The 20,980-nt window shown below is 41.0% G+C and overlaps 1 protein-coding gene across 3 annotated transcripts in view; it reads left to right on the top strand.

Moving 5' to 3' along the window:
* Nucleotides 1-20,980, top strand: part of aopep (aminopeptidase O (putative)) — a 91,779-nt gene that overhangs the window by 60,276 nt on the left and 10,523 nt on the right. For all 3 annotated transcript variants that reach the window (XM_012918026.3, XM_012918027.3, XM_076890945.1), the window contains one exon: nt 15,092-15,208. In XM_012918026.3, coding sequence (XP_012773480.2) covers nt 15,092-15,208 — 117 coding nt within the window. The remainder of the gene's footprint in view (nt 1-15,091; nt 15,209-20,980) is intronic.

The following is a 20,980-nucleotide window of genomic DNA, read 5'->3' on the forward strand; positions in this document are numbered from 1 at the left end:
TTTCTCTTCAGTGGGTTCAGTCATAATCACTTATTTATTTTAAGCTTTATTTTCTTGAACTTTTACATGTGATTTTCAGTTACTGAACCGTAGCAAACCATCTCCACAGTGCAGAGCTTTGTGGGTGTAGTGAGATAGGTGCCTGCAAACCAGAGGGTATTATCTTTGCTTATTAGCTGTGTTTTATCATCTGCATCCATTTATTCTCTTATGCTGTTAGTAATACGTCTTTTGCGTTACACTATTTGAACTTGTGTTGATAGAAATGGAGATACCCTCTAAAGAGTTTTTTCTAGCCATGTGAGTCTTTGGCACTACATATTTACATATTTCACAAAATGCACAAACACTGTACACCTGTATATCTAATCTATGTGTGACTGAACAATGATAAGTAGCCAGAAATTAAATAAACATGAGATAGAATGGGCAGATATATGGACTTTATTCTCCCCCACTCTGAGCTTTTAGTTTTCAGTTTCCAGAAACTGTAGAGAAGTATGAGCACACAGAGTCATTTACTGTCTGCTCAACATATACAAATAACACATTAACCACCTGAAAGACACAATGGCACATATAATGTAGCTACAGATAGGGAGTGAGGGTGAGTCCAGGACATGTTGAGACAATGGAGCACGAGCAAAACAACAGATCAATAAAAGTATCTTTGCAGCTTTGTCATCTTCTGCAGTATCTGTTGTGCAAAGTGCTGACCAGGAAGGACAGATTGTGTGGGAATTGAGGGATCAGCAGCAAACAACTGCTCTTTGATTCACTGTTCTCTCACAATTGCTTTGCATCAATAAGCTGTTGATCCACCGTGACCTTCCGTGGAAACTTCTCAGTCTAGTTTGTGCTTAATTCAATGAATAAATAGTCAGGGATGAAGTAGTTTCATGACAGACCTGATGTCATAATCCATAAATCCAGTAAATGCTTCCTATAATGAGTTTAACTCACGGTGCAGCATAATTGGATATTACTGTATGAAATGACACGCAAAGTCTGTAAAAGTTACACCCAGTTTTCCACTTTCTCCTGCAGTCATGCTGAAAATAGTTTTTCCTAGTGACAGATAGCAAAAAGCTAGACAAAAATAAAGTGAGAGGAGATAATTAAAATTTATCAAGGTTGCAAGTGTTAGTGATGGGGAAGACTTATGTTTAGAGTCGGGCGAAGTGGAGATGGCTCCATTTGTGTTGCGTTAATGAGGGCAGAGACAGAATGAAAGTGAGAGGGATAGAGTGCCAGTGCCTATTTGTCCCATTTATCATTCAGCTGCGTTTCTGTTTTCGGGGTCATTTGAAGCTCACTGGCGCCCTCGTCTTATCCGGAGTTCCCCACCATCTGTGTTTGTGCATTCGTGTATGTGATGTGTGTGTGTGTGTGTGTGTGTGTGTGTGTGTGTGTGTGTGTGTGTGTGTGTGTGTGTGTGTGTGTGTGTGTGTGTGTGTGTGTGTGTGAAGTTGATTAACAGTAAAGGCGTAGGACATATAGAGATCAGCAGTCAGGGCTGACGATGTTGACAAGCTGTTTTATGCCGGTTGTTGCTGCTCAGAGATACCACTGCAAATGGGTGTTTATGTGCACCTGTCCATACACACACACATTAGTAATACTGTCTTTGTGTGCATCCTCTAGCCTTGTACAACTTGCAGCTAAAAGCTTAATCCCAATCCATTTAAAACCAGATCTTAACCTTCAAAAAACCTTTTAAATACATGTCAGAAACTGAGGATGAGCCAAAATGTTCAAACTTTCCAAATGTGTCCTCACCTTAAGGTCTCAAATTCAATTTGGTTTGCATAAATATTGACGTACGCGGACACATGCACACTCACGGACACACAAATATAGAAATATACGAGAAGGCAAAGAGTTTTGCTGAAGAAGAGTGGGGTTGGCGTAAAGAGTAGTTGTATACAACGAGAGTAGCTCCAATAGGCTTTTCACTGAAGTGGTCAAAAGCAAAAAAAAGTACACACACACACATACACACATACACATGCATTCTGAATCCCTGAAGCATTTGAGTGTCATTAAAGTGCAGCTGTGTTTGTCTTTCCAGCACACATGGAAAACACATCAGGGACAGACGAAGCGAGAGAGATCAGCCTTCTGAATATGTCTGCCACAATACGTAGAAACAGAGCACCACACTTTGTCACTGGCACAGATCCCCATCGTTCATTTTGGAGTCTGTTCAAACACAAATGTAGACATTTGAGTATAATGCAGTGCTATAAAACGCAGTGTAGCGCAGAGGTCGCGATGTTAAAGCTGGCGACACTTCAGCCGGACATTTAGTGTAGAGTCATGTTTAATATTGGGCTGGGCTGTAAAATGGAAGTAGCTTTTTAATGGTGGGAAATGAATCAATGCTTTTCGCATAAAATCTGATTTAGGCGTCACCTCGCTGTTTTCATCGTTTAGGAAACAGCGCGCAATGTGGTGTTTGTGTGTCTGTGTGTGCGCATATGAACGCAGAGTGATGAGTGCTACAACATCTGTCTTTCCTGGTAATGACTGGGGAGACTACAGCGCCTCCGGGCATCCCCGACACATTTAGTGGCGTTAAGAAAAAAAAACTGCTCACACACAAACATTCACACATGTACACAAAGTAATGTCAGCTGTATGCTACTAGATCCAATGATTACAGAAATCCCTGTGAATGAGTGCAATAATATTACTCAAATATTTGACACTAAGTGTCTGATGTGCGGGTGCAGTGTGAGAGAAACCCTGGCTCATAATCCCCTGTTCTTCATTTGTTGGGGTTACGCTTATTCACTCCATGTGAGTGGGTGTATGTGCTAATGGCCGCATTGGCTTTCCTTTAACGTTAGAGACATTTTAAAACTGTTTGAGAAGCAGAGATAGATCCATCACCTAACTGTGACTTCACTAAGAGGCTTGTTGCCAGAAACCCCCGTTTTACAAATTTTATGGCCCCCCTTTGAGACCCATTGAGGTACTGGACCTCTGTGGGGTCTCCGTTAAGTGTCTGGCACCAGGATTGGATTGGAGTCTGGGGCGTTTGTTGGTTGGGTCCGTGCTTTGTGCTCTTTGTTGTGTTCGCCGTTGTGTGTGGTAGCTGGTTGGATTGTCCCGTTAGGATGGCTGCTGCCATTGTCGTTACCATGGAAGTGCATGGTTGGTCTGGAGCAATGTTGTGCTGGGTGGTACGTCTCAAAGTAACATCAAGAACATTTCATCGTAACAAGATAATCAATGTTATTCACTTCACCTGCTAGTGGTTTAACTGCTCATCAGTGGAGACAGATTAAATATGTATTTTCAAACCACTCATTTTCTGAAATATGAGTCAGGTTTTTCCAATAAATCATGTGGTTTATAGAATTGTAAAAAACAAAAAACAAAAAAAAAACCAGGGTGTCTTCTATCTGTTAATTTTGCCTAACCCACAGTTTTAAAAATATTTCATTCACACAGGACAAGGAAAAGCTGAAGATCATCACAATTAAGAATTTGGAACAAGGGGCCTGCTGGGAATTATGGACATTTTTAGGTCTGGTTTTAGCTCTTGAAATGTTCTCATAACAAAATGTCACAGACACCGTCGATTCTTGCCCTGTTAAGAAGTAATAAATGCAATAAAACAGTAGAAGAAAAATACTCAAAAACAAAACAATAATTTTGTTGACATGTCAAGGTACCAAAAAAACCCTGCCGGGGGATGACAGGACTCACAGTTTGAATCTTTTCAATGCTCTTGTACTGTCTAGTATTTACAGTCAGATACAGATAAATATTCCTCTCCCAGTCTGTCATATATTGCAAAGCTGAGTGTGATATCATAATAGGAAAAAAGACGGGTTGTTGTGTAAGTTAATCTCTCCTCTTTCTGTTGCGTCTTCCTTCATTCTCTAATATCTTTTCCCCCTTTTGTGTCTGTATGTGTGCGTGTGTGTATCTGGCTCTTTGTGGATGCGCATGACTCCACAGCTGTGTGTGTCTGTCTGTCTGTCTGGGCAGCAGATATCTGGGTTTAGTCCATCCCACATACCTCTGTCAGCTCAGACTGCTTCAACCTACCAAGCCCAGAGTTCACTCATGAGACAACACGCATATGCAGTATACTCCACACATACACACAGATACACAGGCAAGCCACAGGCAAGTTTCTCAGCTCGCACACAAACAAAAAGACACACTGAGACTTAAACTTTGAGCCACAAGAGGATTCATACAGTCTCTTCCTGAACATGACCTTTCTTTTTGATTGGTCTGGCAACATTAGCCTCACTGCTGCCGCTCCTTTGTTTTTGACTATGTCTGGCAGACACCTCCCATTTATCGCCCACTGTGTTTTCTTTTCCACTATGTTTTCCTTTCCCCTATCCTGTTTTTAATCTAGATTTCTCAGTGTATCTTTCAACAAGAGTTGATGCTGTCACTCCAAACTGGAGGTCATTGCTGATGCATGTTTGTGTTTTACCCTTATTATTGTTGTCATCTGAGTAAACCTAGCTTGAGTAGAGTCCTATCTGCCAGTGTGGGTTTGTGTGCATGCTTTTGCCTTCACTGTGTATGCTGACATTTAGAAACCTAACCACATCCAAAATGGCGTGGTGGAACTCTGTTGCACAAGCCGACAAAAGTGCTTTGACCCATTTGCTTTTGTTACTGTGCCCTGTTAACCCCTGTAATTATTATAATTTAGAACAGAAACCACCACTGATATTTATCTGCCAAATCCATTATATGAAAATGGATTTTATTTTATTTTTTTATAAATACTACCCCGGTGGTAATATTTAACCACACCCCATAGGCTGCTCTCACCCTCCAAGTATAGTGCTAAAACAAATGAGATAAGGAAATTAAACTGAGGCTATTTCCAGCCTTTGTCACAATTCATGCATTTATACTTAATGCCTTTAAAGAGAGTGCAGTTTGAAATTTGTGAGGTATTTGAATTGTATTTGTGTCGAGCATCTGGGACGAATCAAATGCTTCAGCTAAAATCTAGCATGTTGATGATTAAATCAAAAAAGTTGCAAGACACTTACTTAATAAGTGCTGGTATCAGATAAAGTTGACATCAGCTCTTATTTGGTAAGTTTAAGGCTTTTTTGTGAACTGCCAGCACGAGTAAATGTTTATATTCAAATTGTGTATAATTTAACAACCTTGTTATTGGAATTTACATATTAAAGGAAAAATCTGCTGTGTATGTGTGTGTCTCTGAAGAATTCACTGTGACTTCTAGGTGTCTGACAGGCATGTATTTTAACTTGTAGATCCACTCGAATTATTTAGACAGGGATAAAATAGTTTGTAGAGCTCTGTTTTAAGTTGCAGAAATCTGTTGCACTGATTTGAAAGAATTATCTGGCTTTGGATATGCATAAAACATTAGTTGAAAGGATCAACTCAAAGTTATGTTGGTATTGTCATTGGATTTGGTGATAAAAATATAGACTATCATCAGGCTTATGCTCTGTCTGCTTTCATAAGAGTTTGTCTCCCATCACTTTGTCCTTGTGTAGCTGCACAAAAAAGCCTATATGCCTCTGTTCTCCACAATCCCTTTCTCCTCACCTCTCTCTTTGTCTAAGCTGACGTCCAGCTGTTTGGTTGTGTCACTGTTGTACAATTGCTACAGAATCCCCCCCCCCCCCCCCCTAACACACAAACAGCGGTCCTTTTGTTCTTGCTCTGTTTGAAAGGCCTCTCTCTTTCAAAGGCATACGGGTGGTGCAGGGGCAACACACTCAGCAGCCACCACCGAGACCTGGATTCGGTCTCCTGTTGTAACTGTGACTAGTTGTTTGGGGCACCTGCTTGTAGGTGCGTTGGAGCTAAGGTTGCTTGTTATAACCTTCTGAGAAATGTAATTCTTGTGGCACACTGGGGAGTAGGCTATTGCCTTTCTCTGCCTTCCCAGATTAGCAGTAGCACACTAGGTAGTAAGGACTGTCCCACAGGGGAATTGAGCTTTGCAAAATTGAAGAGAAAAAAGAAGAAAAAAAAAAGGTTGTGCTGATAAGAAAGAAGCCAGGTCTGAATTGTTTGAGGAGTTGTTTCTCTGTCCATCAGAACTTAAACAGAGGATTGTGGGAGGAGGAGGAACAGTAAGAGGGAGGCATCCACTGGAGACAGTTAGATTTGCAGCTTGCGTCAAAGCACAAAGTGCCAGAGATTAATTAAACTTCTCCCTGTTTTGGAGGTGTGTGCATGTGTGAATAAGTATGAGTCAGGGTGGTGATGAGTAGGAGAGAAAACATGTTAATTGCCTTCATCATCAGTGCCAAATTGCAGGAACATAGAATTTTACATAACAAACGCCCCACCTTCTGCAGCGCACAAAGAAAGAACAAAGTGCTGAGGCAGAGATGGAAAACCATCTAAAGAGCAGCAAAGTACACACCTCAATGCATGCTTGTGTATACTTGCACACTCATTTTGTGCAGGTGTTTTCTTTTTTATGTTGTTGGTGCATGTGCTGCTGATTCCCCACTGAGTCCCTCCCTACTTACAGGTCCACTGTGTGTGGTTTTTAAGCTTAACCCGTCAGTCGCAACCCCGTTGTGACCTCATGCTGCTTTTTGATTGGCCTGAGATTGTGAACTTGAGGCCAAGAAAGAAGACGAAGGGGGGGGGGACAGGCAGCTACCCACCCTAACAGCAAGCTGCTGATTAAACATACTTGAAAAGTGATTCATTTACATAATCATGTATGTACATAAGCTGGGTTAAACGTTGGGGATTTAGGGTCGAGAACACAGGCTGAGTGCAGAGTGTATAATAAAGCTGCTCTTTGTATACGCCCTCAAAATTGATTCCAGCACATTTGACTGAGAGAACCTAATTTCGGCACATAGGCTTGTTTGTTTTCTAAATGAGCTTTTCATTCTCGTTCTCACAACGGTGAATATCCCTGACCCTTTGCGTGCTGTCAGCCCATATTTGTGTAGGGAGATAAATGAACAAAATAATTGATTTCAGCAGCTATTGTACTGTGAGGATAAAGCTTCTTCCCCTATATCTGTCCCTCAAAAGCCCTCTATATGTTTTGACCCCCTGAACGATTGCAACAGTCCGACCCGCAGTAACTCACACAAACGCATGCATATATACTGCCTCATTCCAGCATCTGTAGCTATTCCGGTTTTTTGATTAGGCTGGTTTCCAATTTGGAAAGACAAAGAATGAGGGATATTAATGATTAAATTACAGATAGACAGGCACAGTTGTAGGTCATCACCGAGGTCATCAGTCTGTGACCGGCACTATCTGTGAGATCATCACCATGCTGTAGCAACAGCAGGTGTGACATCATTTGAGGAGATGATAGAATAGAGGATGGCTCCATTGCACAAGTTGAAAGGGCAGCATGTGACTCATAGATAACCTTTTAGTATCTCCTGTGCGTGTGTGTGTGGACTTCAATCCATTACCCAAAATTGCTTTACAAAACCCATGTCATCAGACCCTTTTGTAATGTCTTTTTGGACCTTGTGAACCCACAAGATTGCAGTATTATATCCTCACAGTGAATGAATTTATTTTTCTCGAGCCACTTATCATATTTATAGGGTCATCTCAATATTGCTGCACCTTCAGCTAAAGTCTCCCACACTTGTTCCACACCAGCACAGACTTACCACTATTGTGTAACAGGGACCTTTTGCTAATAAGTGATCATGTGATGTTACAATTAAATAAAGCGTTTCTTTCTGGGGAAGGTAGTAAGAGTCGGTAGGAGTACACATTGAGAAGCAAAAACTGATTAAACAGTTAAAGTAAAGCAGCGGTTCAGAGATTTCAGAGAAGCGGTTGAAAACATTCCAAAAAGTACCCAAGACACAGAAAGTTTCTTTCAAATTATTTGGTTTTGGTTATTTTCTTGCCTTTTGATTAGTATTTTATTCTCGGCCATCTGCCCTGTTTTTTTTATGTTTTTTTTCTCCTGCACATTTTAATTTCGTGCAGCTGTATAGAGCAGTTACGAGCTAATTAATAGTGTAAGTGTGTGTGATGCTGTTTATGCTGTCATGTCTGTTGAGAGAACTTTAACAGCTGCTTGGTGTACTGTTCCTCTATCAAGCTCAGTCCTGCCACTATGGTTTGAGCAGATGTACATTTGGGCCTTTAAATCAACTGTTAAAAAAAATAGGCAAAAAGAGATAAAAGAAGCAAGGAGGAGCTTTAATTGAAGGAGCCAGACACATAGTTTGGAGCTCTGAAAGAAAGAGTGAAAGGCAGTTGGTATGGAGACAGGGAGCAGACAGTCATGGAGACAGAGGCAGAGGGAGAAAGAAAGGGAGGTGATCTGAGTAAAAGAAAGAGTGAAACCTTAGTACCTGAGTCGTGGGTTGAGGCCTTTAGCTGCTGGTGCCAGAATGTGTTTTTACGAGCCTGCGGTCAGACAGACATAAAAGGCAGCCGAGCGGCTGAATGGCATCACACACACGCACGTGCATGCACACACATGATTCAATGGCCTCTTAGAAATCACAGTTTGGTTTTATAATGTCACAGTTAGTCAATGTCTCCAACCCCCATAATGCAACGTGACTGAACAAGCAGCACATTCTCCCCTGTGGTACTGAGGTAGGTAGGGACGGAACTGAGGGGAAGTAATGGAGGAAAAGAAAGCATTTGTGTTAGTTCAGATCAAACTTTATTTAATATGGGACAAAATCACAAGTCAGAAATTTGATTTAAGAGACTTTATGATCTTCACATCACACAACTTTCTTTATGTTGAGGATATGGAACACCCCCCAGAGCGGGGAGCAAGTCTGCAAGAATTTGTGGTCAACGGCAATGAGACAGAATCAGTCTGCTATAAATTTCTGCTTAATGGGTTGGCAATTACACGCAGTTTGTGATAATGTTGCTATTAACTGAGAAACATTAGTGAAAATCAGAAGTATCTTGCAGTCTGCTGGAAATCCATTGCTGTCCTTCTTTAACTTAAGAATGGGGAAAATTCCCTCCATAATCCCTTATTTCTACAGTCTCGCTAGGAAAAACATTGGTTGCAACCGTGTGCAGTAAACTTGCAAATGGTTGCTTCGAAGACAGTGATCGGGTCTGCAATTACTCGCAGTCAGTTGCCAGTTTCAAAGCAACTTGGGTACATCAAGATGGTGATAAAATGTTAATGACATATATTAATTCTAATGAACGTACATGTGTCTAACGTGCAGTTTATTTTAATATTGTAATTAACTTTGATAAATTGAAGGCAATAGATGGAAAAATTCTATCTTTTGCCAACTATTGTAAATTCCTTGCTGTTTACATACACAGAAATTCAAAGGAGCAGCTTAAATTCCGCCCAAACTTCATAAATTTGAAACAGAAATAATCAGAACGCAACCAACTGGCAACCATTTGAGTCCCTTATTACAAAGAGTCTCTGCAGCACAAACAGACTCAGATTTATTGCGACGTGCTGGCAATCTGTTTTAGACGGCAGTTATTTGAAAACCTTCGCCAATCTGTCTGAAAGTAATTACAGTCAGTCAAACCACAATCGTTTGGAGATTGGTTGCCTCCTACCAGGCAACCTGTGCAATTTCCTTGCAATTAAAAGCGGTTCCAAATGCGAAAAAAATTCAATGCAATCACCATTTTTTTCCCCCTAGATGTGAGGAGGTTTCCACTGTAGTGGGAGTGAGCCATATAGGGACAAAAGAAACAGAAGGGCATCAGAGGAGGTCGGATACCTGGTTGGACAGGTTTATTGTGCAATATGTGTTATGAACAACATATCTGTCCAACCAGGAAGAGTTAGAAGATATGCTGAGCATTATAGTAAAGTTGCAGTTAGAAAAAGAATATCAGTACTCCTAAACTGATACTCTTACTACACAAGATTTGACAAGAAACAACACAATCTGTAAAAAGTGTTAGTTATAATCCGTACCCTATCAACAATAGTTAGTTTAGCCTTGAAAGATAACTTCATAGAGGAATTACAACAAAACGGAAACAAAAAAGGAACAACTTTTCAGTAGTGCCTGGCTATAACTGATTTTTTATTTGTTTACATAGCTTGAGATGATTTGATCTACCACATTTTTTCCGTTTTGCAGGCTTTAATTTTAGTATAAAGTAATTCAGGATGTAGGACGTCTGTTTTGTCTGTCGTCTCCTTTCTGTTGTTTGCCTTTGTTTCCTGTAACCGTTGCTGTCGTCATTCCCCTTTTTATTTTTATTTACAGTTGTAATTGGTTGCACGCGTCTTATAATGGAGTGGAAGCAAAAAACACACCAAATAATAAAGTGCTAAAAAAAAAAAAAAGGATATAGAAATAGAAGCATTTTTAAAAATTCAAATCAGAAAGCAGAAACGTGGGTGAAAGCAGGGATGATTCACCCATCAGGGGTTACTTGAGGTTATTGCAGTAATGTGATTGTAAATGGTGATTGGCTGCTTGAGCTAAGGAGAATAAAAGAGGTAGAGATCCTGACCTGATTTAACACAGAAGATGTAAAGGTTATATTAATGTTTTGAATCTATTTGTGCATGCATAAAGGCTGCAGAAAATTGACATGGGCTCGCTGTCCTATGTACTGTACAGAACAAGAGTCCTGTTGCCATGGAAATGCTGAACAAGTGATGGATTGTTAGATAGGCACAGAAAGGATTTAAGATTTACCTTTTCTTAAAAGAAAAAAAAATCATTATTTTTGTTTAGTTTTTCACAATTTTAAAGAAGGAGATGCAGTGGAGTCAGCTGCCCCTCGTTATCGCTCCTTATGGTGATCAGTATTAAGGATAGAAATCCCACAATAAAGCTTCTGTTGAGCTTCACGTGATTTTGTGCTGTGCAAATGTGTTACACCGCAGCAGTAGTATGACTAATACAAGTCCCATAGTCCTATACACCCACACGTATGTACTGACACACACGCACACAAAATGTAGCTGCTTCTTTCTTTTGACTCTCAATTACTCTCAAACTCTAATTTTCTCCAACTCTTCCCGCTCTTATAGGAATACATGCACACAACTGTATATATACACACACACTCGCACCTACACACAAGGCAATATATACCTTATTTCATTTATAGTTTGGGGTGGATATCATATCCTGTGTCTCATTGAGCTGTCAGTCACTGAGGCAAACAGTGTATATTTGCGCATACATGCGCTCACCTGGGTGCGTGTGTCATTGTTCTGTGGAGGTTTGGAGGTCAGTATGAGAGGAGACATTTCAGCAGCATATTTCCCAGAGGTTCTTGAAAGGTGTAATTCAGCATACAGCTGGTTTCAGATGACCCCTGTTAGTGGTTTGTAACAATGCGGAGTTTGTACGTTGGTGCGTAGGTTCATTTATGTGTAGTCTTTAGCGTGTATGTGGATGAATGTGTGCGTTTGTGCATCTGAGAGGGAGCGACTGTGAACTGTCTCCCTCCTGACATTCCTTAATTTTAACAGACAGCATGGGAATGTAATGCTTCTTTAATTTGGTCAAATTCTTCTGTGTGTGTGTGTGTGTGTGTGTGTGTGTGTGTGTGTGGTGAACTTTTCACACAAATCATTGCGCTAGAGAGGGATATGTTTCCCCCGTCAGTGGGGTTTTCAGCACTGTACTATTAAGTGCTATTGTTAGGTACCAATGACCTAGCGAGAGTGTGTGTGTGTTTGCTTTCTTCTATTAGCTGTTTGTGTTGGTGTGCCATTCTCTACCCATTAATAAGGGAGTACTCATCCGTAGAGTTCACCTTTTACCCACAACCGGTCTTTCTCTTCCTCTCTTTCATCCACTAACACACATGTCCACGCTCAGGCTGCCCTGAAGTCAGAATTTCGTAAAAGCCCAGCAGTACAGCAGTTCTCAATCCATAATCCATATTTTAACATGAAACATAAAAGCGGATTAAACGCTTACCAAATTCTTATTATTTATCACATCATTGTGATAACATTAATGAGACCTTTTATATACATTTACATAATGTTATGTAAGTTGTACAGTCAGTCCTACAGGCGTAGGAGGAGACAGCATTGTGAATAAGTGCTATATCACTCACTTCAGATTTCCACCTGATACAGGCTTCTCAGGTTTGCTGATGGATGCTGCAAGGCTTAAAAGAAAATGAGTTAAAGCAAGTTGAGCAAGTAGCTACTCTTAACCAGGGGTTCCCATATCTCATATTTAAAAAGTCAGCATTTATTAAAGTATCAACACTTTAACATCACAGAAGGTTTTGGGTTTTTATTAAGCTACTTAGAAATGCTGTATATTCATGTTTCTTCCACTGCTCAACCAGTGCAATATGTAAAATATCCACCGACAATTTGTTGTCTTACTTTTGCATAATTGTTGGTTATCGCAAACCCCAGAATGAAATTGACAGGTTTTACAAATCTTTAAAATTTATACATTTTCACAAAGACCACAGTCATGTGGACAAACGATGCAAATCTGGTTTCCCTGTTTTAAAATAACTCGGTACACAACCACATACCTCAAATACAAGCAAAATATACACTTCAGGATAAATTGTATAAGCCACAAACAACCCACTTTTTTCTTACGTTGCACCAACGTGAATGCAGCGTAGGTGTGTGGGAATTTTTTTGGTTTAAATTACACAAACCAATATGAAATGTTCCCTACTAACCAGAACCTTTTAGACCAAATAAATACCTGCCCACAGAAGAAAAATAAATAGCCTTTTTTTAACCAGTGAACGTTCCCTGTCATTTTTTTCTGGCTTTAATTCAAGTCATTCAGTTAATTTTTTTTTCTTTACAGACGGATCAGTGGGGGAAAAAAATGGTCATGACTTTTTTCCCCCATAAGTCCCCCCCAAAAAATAATGACCAAAAAACAGTGGACCTAATCCTCTTCTGTAACTACCCCATCTAAAAGAGTCCTTGTAATTTAAAAAGTTTCCTTTTGTTTCTAACTTTAAAAATTTTCCACCCAATTAAGTATCCACCGTTTTAAAAAAAAGGATTTGAATAAATAAATAAAATGCTTGAGGTAGGGAACTTGGCAAAAATGTGGATTTAGTATGGAATTGATTAGGAATTTAGGAGTTTTAAAGTTTTTAGTTGTAGAAGTAAGGATCCCTACCCAAGTAATCATGGGCTAACTAATTATGCACATAATAAGGTTTTAAAAAAGTGCAGTATTCTCCTCTGAAGAACAGACAGAAGGAGTATAAAGTAGCTTAAGTACTTTAGTTTGTTTGTGTTTTTGTTGATGTATGCTCGATAGTGTTGGTGTGGTGTGATGGTAACTTCACCATGGAGATGACAACTGATGAGGGAGACGATCGTGTTTCAATGTGTACAGTGTCTGTGTGCGCGCGTGCGTGTGTGAGGGTAATAATAACAATGTAAGTTGGTTTGTAATGTACCATCACTGACCAGGAATTTGCTTTTGGAGACACTGTTGCAGACATATTGATTACCACCATGGCAACACAAATATATACAACACACAACAGGCTTTCACAGTCACCGCAGAGGGATGTGAGGAGAGAAAGAATTAGAGAGAGAAAGACAAAGAAAGAGCTTGCTCCTCACTTTTTAAAGGGAAGGGTAGGAGAGTGAGAAGGATCATGGGTGGGCCCCAAAGAGACTCTTTAGAGATGGAGACGGCACTTTAGAAAACACTCAGCCTTCACAAATTGGAGGGAGGAGGGATGAGGAGCGAGGAGAGTCAATAGAGGGTGAAGAGAAAGACTGGATATCAGATTTTCCACAGAGCTGGATGATCGTCAGTATTTGTGTGTGTGTAGCAGCGATAGTAATGTTTGATTTGAATGTTTTCCAGCTTGAGTCTGAGTGTTATTCCCTCAGCTTCAACAGGTACATGCTAAAGTACTTCCTGGTTTTAGATCAGGTATTTCCCAGCAGCACTAAGGAGGTTGTTTACCATAAATAGCTTTCAACAGACTGCACAAATGTAGCTATTCATCATGCATTTGCTGGCTGCGTTCACCTCAATAGAAAGAGGTAATCGTATCCAGAAAGAGCAGAATGTGGCTTTCTCCTCTGTGTCACTTTCTCTTCACTTCCACGCACCCTGCCTCTCTCAGTTGCGCACGCACGCACGCACACACACACACACACACACACACACACACACACACACACACACACACTCACAGCCACTTCATACTTATTTTCACATTAGTCTCTGCGGGGCCTTCAGCCATTAATTGTGTCCCAGACTGGGACCACAGAAGAAGTGTGGCCGGTAGTGCTGGGTGTATCCAAGAGAGAGGCAAGCAAGGCTGGGCACAGCTGTCTCCGGAGGAGGAAGCCACTCTCTCATATCGTTGCCCACATCCATCCTCAGAATACTCATCTAAACTCACTGTCCCTGAAGATGGCAATCACAAGAAGAAAATAGATTGTTTCCTTCAGGTCTACCTCAGGATAACACAAGCAATATATGCACGATTAGGAAGCAGCAGTCAGGCATTTAGTTTTTCCTGAAAACCTTTTAGTCTGTGACATTGATATAGTGGGGGATTTCACTGCAGTCTCGCAGCCTACGAGCAGAAACGTTGTCAAAGATGCCCCCCCCCCCCCCCCCCCCCCCCCCGCCCAAAAGTGTGTTCCTGAACAGTGCTCCTCTGAGTTTCTCTCCAATAGAACAAAATCAAAAAAGACAACTTAATTTCTTTGCCCTAATATTTTCCGTTCATCTGTCTTTTGCCTATTCTGTAATATTTCCCAGCTGTACAAGATTCACTTGATTTACCATATTTATTTAATTACCACTTCAGCTGTTTTATTATTCCACCATTTCCTCTGTTTGAAAGGCGGCATTAATTGCCTGACTTTTATTGATGTTTTTTTTTTTTTTTTCATCAAAGCTTTCATTTCACGGAGGAGAAAATCTAACTCGCGGAAAATAATGCAAATGTGCTTATGTGTGGGTGCACAGGATCCAACATGTAAATGATTCAGCTAGTCTTGATAATTTTTGCAAGTTTGGTAATTTGAAGCTGCTGGTGTAAGGAAAATGTGAGTTTTCCCACCCCTTGTATTATTTAATAATGCCTCAATATGTTTTATGAGGCTGGCTAGATTAGTCAGAGCTATTAATATCATAAACCGTTGTCTCCTCAGCTGACGTCGGACCAGCTAGTGATGCTTCTGGAGCTTCTGTTGGAGGAATCGGAGTTAAGCGTGGCATCACTTCGTGCTCTGCAGAGAACCTACAGTCTGCAGAATCAGGACGCTGAGGTAAGACCACACACTCGCTTATTCACTCATACAAACGCAGACACATGCTCAGACAAGTGAGCATATTCACCCAACATTTACAATCCCCTCCGATAATAAAAGTAGCTTTCCTCTCCGTGCACATCTTAAAGCATGGCACTTAGTAATGTGTTGTAAATTCTGTTGTAAGAGCTCTCTTCTTTACAGCAGCCATTACTGACTAAATCCCACAAGTATTTGCTTCATTTTTTAATGTTGAACAAAGTTCCTTAATGGTACTGTTAACAGTGTTTGCCTGTGTGTGTGTGTGTGTGTATGTGTGCATACTTTTCACTGTTTGTACTCTCTGGCTATGTGTGTATGTATGTGTGTGCGGATGATCAAGTGCTTCCTCTCAGTACAGGAGCGCTGTGAAAACACAGCTGTGCCCGAGCCTGTAAACTGTCCACGCTGACTTCCATCATTAACACATGGCCTCTCTTGAAAAGAAAAATTTGATACATATTTAGGTTTTTTTTACGAGTTATTATTAGTTATATGAGCTGTTTTGTTGGGGCGGTAATGTATATAATGGAGCTCAGATGTTCTGTTATATAGAGGCTGCTCAATTGTGGTGCGTTTCCACTCATTTACTTGCTGGAATCTGAAATCATAAAGGCGTGATTTTCCCTAGCAGGTCCACGTAGCAAGCAGTGTGTTGGAAGCTGGAAACATTCCTTAGGGATTTTGGTCCATATTGACATGATAGCATCACACAGTTGCTGCAGATTTGTTGGCTGCAAATCCATGATGTGAAACCACATCCCAAAGGTGCTCTATAGGATTGAGATCTGGTGACTGTGTTGGTCATTTGAGTGCAGTGAACTGATTATCTTGTTCAAGAAACCAGTTTGAGATGAGCTGAAGTTTGTGAAATGGTGCATTATCCTGCTGGATACACTGTCTTCACGAAAGAATGGACATGATCAGCAACAGTACTCAGGTAGAATGAGGAATTTAAGCAATGCTGAGCTGGTACTAAGGGGACTGAAGGGTGCCAAGAAAATCACCCACAACATTACACCACCAGCATCAGCCTGAATTATTGATACAAGGCAGGATGGAATCATACTTTCATGTTGTTTATACCAAATTCTGGCCTTACTTTCCAAATGTTGCAGAAGAATTTGAGTGTTTTATTTTTTAAGCTTCTGTTGTCCAGACATGAGTGGCACCAGTTGTAGTCTTCTGCTGCTGTAGCACATCTGCTTCAAGGTTTGATGTGTTGTGGCATGCTCTTTTGCATACCTTGATTGTAACGAGTGTTTAAATGAGTTACTGTTGTCTTCCTGGGCATTCTCCTCTGACCTTTGGCATCAACAAGGCATTATTGTCCATATTTTCAGTTTTTCAACCCTGGAGATGGTTATGTGGGAAAATCCCAGTAGAATATATTTCACTCACTAATCTAGCCAGCCTCAAACATTTCTGAAATATACTGTGTTCAAAGTCCCTTAAATCACTTTTCTTCCCCATTCTAATGCTTGGTTTGATTTTCAGCAGCTTATGTTGACCATGTCTACTCAGTCAATATGACCTACACCCCAATATTTCCAAGATAAAGCTGGAAATAAATGGAAAAGGATTTGTGAAATTTGGATGAAAACTTAAAAGCTCCATCTGAGACCCATTAAACTCATCTTTATTTAGTAGGTTGCAGAGGTAATGTGAGGATTTGAATGTGGTTGTAAATGGAGCATTGCTCAGTCTACATTCTTCAGCTGCAAGTAGGTGGAGGGCGCGGCAACATCTGCTGCACAAATAAAAAAAAGTCAAAAACTTCTGTTAAGCTTAAAAGAAAGGTAGTCTTTGGTTCCTTTCTTGACCTTTCTGATTTTCAATTTAAACTTTAGCAGGTGATCTTAACCTACATGCCTAAATACATTGTAGTTGCTGCCATGTGATTAGGCAGTTAGATATTTGTATTGATGAACATGTGAATAGGTGTACCTAGATGCATTCAATCAGAATTCTCAACTACCCCCCAAGTCAGGCTTCCAACTCGGAAAGTCGGAGCAGCCCCGCCACCCTCACTTATTCATCCAAGATGATGGCAGTACATGTAAACATTAGTAAAACTGTAAAAACTCTAGACTTCTACTGATATATATTTGTGACTGGCAAAGCTGACTAAGCCATATGCAGGGCTAGGCTCGATTGTGCTGTGTTGCTAGTGATAAGTAGCTGTATCTTGCTACCAAACAAATCCTGTTTTTCATTAGTTTTCTGATGTTCCTTTGGAACACATTCAAATCGGGAGTGATGTCACTTCCAGCTCCGACATCCGACTTCCGAGGCAAATGGAACGCAGTAAAAGTGGGTGTATTTCAGTAACTCGTCTGTAGTTCATTGTCTTATTTTCACTTCTAGTAATCCACCTCGTGGTCTCAGTCTGAGGTCACTGTGTTTGGCCTTGAGTCCAGCTTTTTACACGTACACCTCTTTAGTCAGACTTCCTGGCAGATGAAAGTAGATTCCCATCTGCAATTTCCAGGAAAAAAAAACTTTAAGTGTTTGCTAAAAATACGCAGGGCCATTACGCACATAGTCATGCATGGAAAAACACTCACCTACATACACACACACACACTCACTCACACAAGCATACCTGCACACACCTGTCTGAAGGCAATGGGCCAGTCCTAATGTCAGTAATCTCATTCAGAAGAGGTTAATCACCTACGTCTCTCCATATAAACGTGCCCATTTATTCTCTCTGTCCAGAGGTCTTTTTTCCCCCCCTTACTTTTTCTGTCCTCTTCTCACGCAGCTTTGCATTGTCTGCTGCCACTTTCATCGCAGAGGATTGATGATTGATCTGTTTAAAATAAATACAGGACTGAGTGCAGTCGAGCCCTCTGCAGCTCTTCAGTGTTTACCTGATGTAGAAAGAGCTTTTCAGAGTGAATGAATATTGGGTGATATGAATAGCTGTTATGACTTCTAAAAAGGCCGTTAGTAATGCCGTGGCTCTGAATGCATTGTGAAACAACTGATTGATCACTTGAAGATAGACGTGTATTATCAGCCCTTAGCAGCCTATAGTAAACCCCCAGCTGTTCCTCTTATATAGCAGCATGACACTACATGTTATATATGTAACACAGAGGGCGGTCGAACAAAGTTTCACACAGTCAAAGTGGAGTGAAGTTCACATGAGATGCTGCACAAAGCAACAGAAGACTAAAAGGTCTGGACTAAAGGTGCTTTCAAGACTGGCATGCAAACTTGAGTTTCCGTGTGTGTGTGATTTGCGTAAGCATGTACACAATAGTGAAAGGAAATACGTGGCTGACCACTGGTGTGCGTGCTGTCGGAATGCTTTGTCTATGGCGTCAGTGACCATGAATATGTGTGCGAGTGTGTCTGTGAGCTGGGGCATGTGTTTGCATGTATGAGACCAAGTGCGTGGCCCTCTTCCTTTCATATGAGCCTCATGTGACGTGAGATGCTGTGTGCAGTGATGGGAATTGAGAACCGGTCTCAGATTGTCCAAACCATTTGACAGTTGCCGCAAAGCTTATAAATTCCCTTGTTGTGTATTGTTAGACTTATTGGTGCAGAGCTTTTGCACACCTGAGTCACATGCAAACCTTAAAAAACACAGTTTCTACACTCCGTACAGACAGGAGATAATACAACAGTGAGGCTGAAAATCTGCACAAGCTTACTGTGTTCCCACACAGGAAATTGATAAGGAATTGTTCAAATGCTCTTATGAAGAATGGTATCAGTCTTAATGAGATCGATCCTTACCTGTGTGATGCTACATGAGCACATGAACATGCAATTCAATTGCGCCACAGTGCACATGCACATATGGAGCATTATCTGAGACTATAACTGGCCTTATTGTGCAAGCGTGATGCTAGGATTAGGTTTACTGCAGTCACTGGAGACTTCACCGAACCACATCAAGAACTGGGAACATGCGGAGCCGAGTAGAGGAGACAACAGAACAAGGCAAAAGAGTTATTACCAAGGGTCATCTAAAAAGAAGTAAATCTCAAGTTTATTTGTGCGCTTTAATCCAAAGGACTTCAAAGGACTTCACTGGCTCATATTAGACTGGAAACAAAAAACAGCTCCTCAAATGGGCAAAAAAAACCCCACCCCAGTTTCAAAAATAAAAACCTAGGGGAGGGAAATTCCTTGTAGACTTAATAGATGCCACTGGGCAAACAACATAAATAAAGCGTAATGGTTAAAGTAGTATAAAAAAAATGATAAAAAGGCAAAGATTTACAAAGAAAAGAGATAAATGGATAGTTCATTAAGTTTTTATTTTGTCGTTAGAAAACCAGATCCCACTCACATACACAGTTACACTAGCTTTACCAAAAGGTCTCCTAATAGCAGCTCTAAGGTTCTCTTGTATACATTTGTCTCATCCCCTTGCTCCATTTTTATGGAACTGGTATAAAATTTGGGAAAATCCTTCGTGAAGAAAGAGAATATTTCCCAAAATGCTGGTATGCAGTATGAGCATTCGCATCTTTGCTCCATGCGTGTTTTTGTGTGAGACGTGAAAGTTTGTTCATTGTGATAAGAGCGCACACACAGACGCTGTTCCTCGGTTGTGAGGAGGATTTGGGGGGGAGAGGGGAGGTTTGCAGTAATAAATGAAGGAATGTCACTGTGTAATTGCATGTGCTGTCAGAGAGAGGGGCCCAGCGAGAGGAAACGGGAGGGGAAGAAAAAAAAAGGAGGGTAAGGAGAGGTGCACCAGGCAGCTGCTCTGCCCCCGGGCTCTCCCCAGGAATGTAACCCAGCACGGGGAACAGCTGCCGGGGCTACGCAGGCCAGAAGGGCAGGGCTGGCACCAGAGGCTACACATGCTGTACACGCTCATGCACGCACACCCACCAATGCAGACGCATGCAGACGTTCCAGTGCGGGGTAGAAGAGCATTACTCTTAATTTGCTTTCTGCTCTGGGATTCTCACTGTCTTCCAGAATAAAGCTGAAAATAAATGGAAAAGGATTTTAAAAATCTGGATGAAAGAGCAACTTCAAAGCCCCATCTGAGACCTGTTTAACTCATCTTTATTTAGTCTGTTGCAGAGGTAATGTGAGGATTTGAATGTGGTTGTAAATAGAGCATTGCTCCGACTCCATTCTTAAGCTGCACAAGTAGGTGGAGGCCAGGGCCACATTTGCACAAGCAAACCAAAAACTCCTATTAAGAGTGTGACTGCTTAAAAAAAAGGTAGAGTCTATTGGTTCTTTTCTAGAATACACTATCTCAAAATGAATATCTGTACTGCTCCTTTAGAAATGCCCAAAGCCTGAGGTGTTGAAATAGAATCAATCTCCAGAAATCCCACGCTTGGTCACTGTACTGCCCAAAGGACCAGTTTATCATCCTGAGTGTGCTGAGATAGTTATGGAGAAGACTGAAACACCCACAAAAAAATCAGCCAGGGGAAACTGTCAGGCTTTAAAGTAGCGACAGTTCTTTAAAACATTTTTCATCCACATTTCCTTTTTCAAATCGCTCTTCTGTCTCTTTTATCATCTGTGTCTGCCTGTATATCCATACACGCACTTGCTGCAGATCCATGCACGGTCGCACATGTTCACGTGCACGCTCGGAGCAGATGATGAAGGATGATGGCTGAGGCAGGGACAGAGCCAGTCTCTGATCTCTCCTGTAACCGCGGCAACAGAGCTCCTATTGATCCTCTGGAAGAAAGGCCAAGCGTTAGCTTCCATGCGCACACAAGTGCACACATGCACGCGTTCAGTAGAAAT

Source organism: Maylandia zebra, linkage group LG12 (genome assembly GCF_041146795.1).
Source record: "Maylandia zebra isolate NMK-2024a linkage group LG12, Mzebra_GT3a, whole genome shotgun sequence".
Lineage (NCBI taxonomy): Eukaryota > Metazoa > Chordata > Actinopteri > Cichliformes > Cichlidae > Maylandia > Maylandia zebra.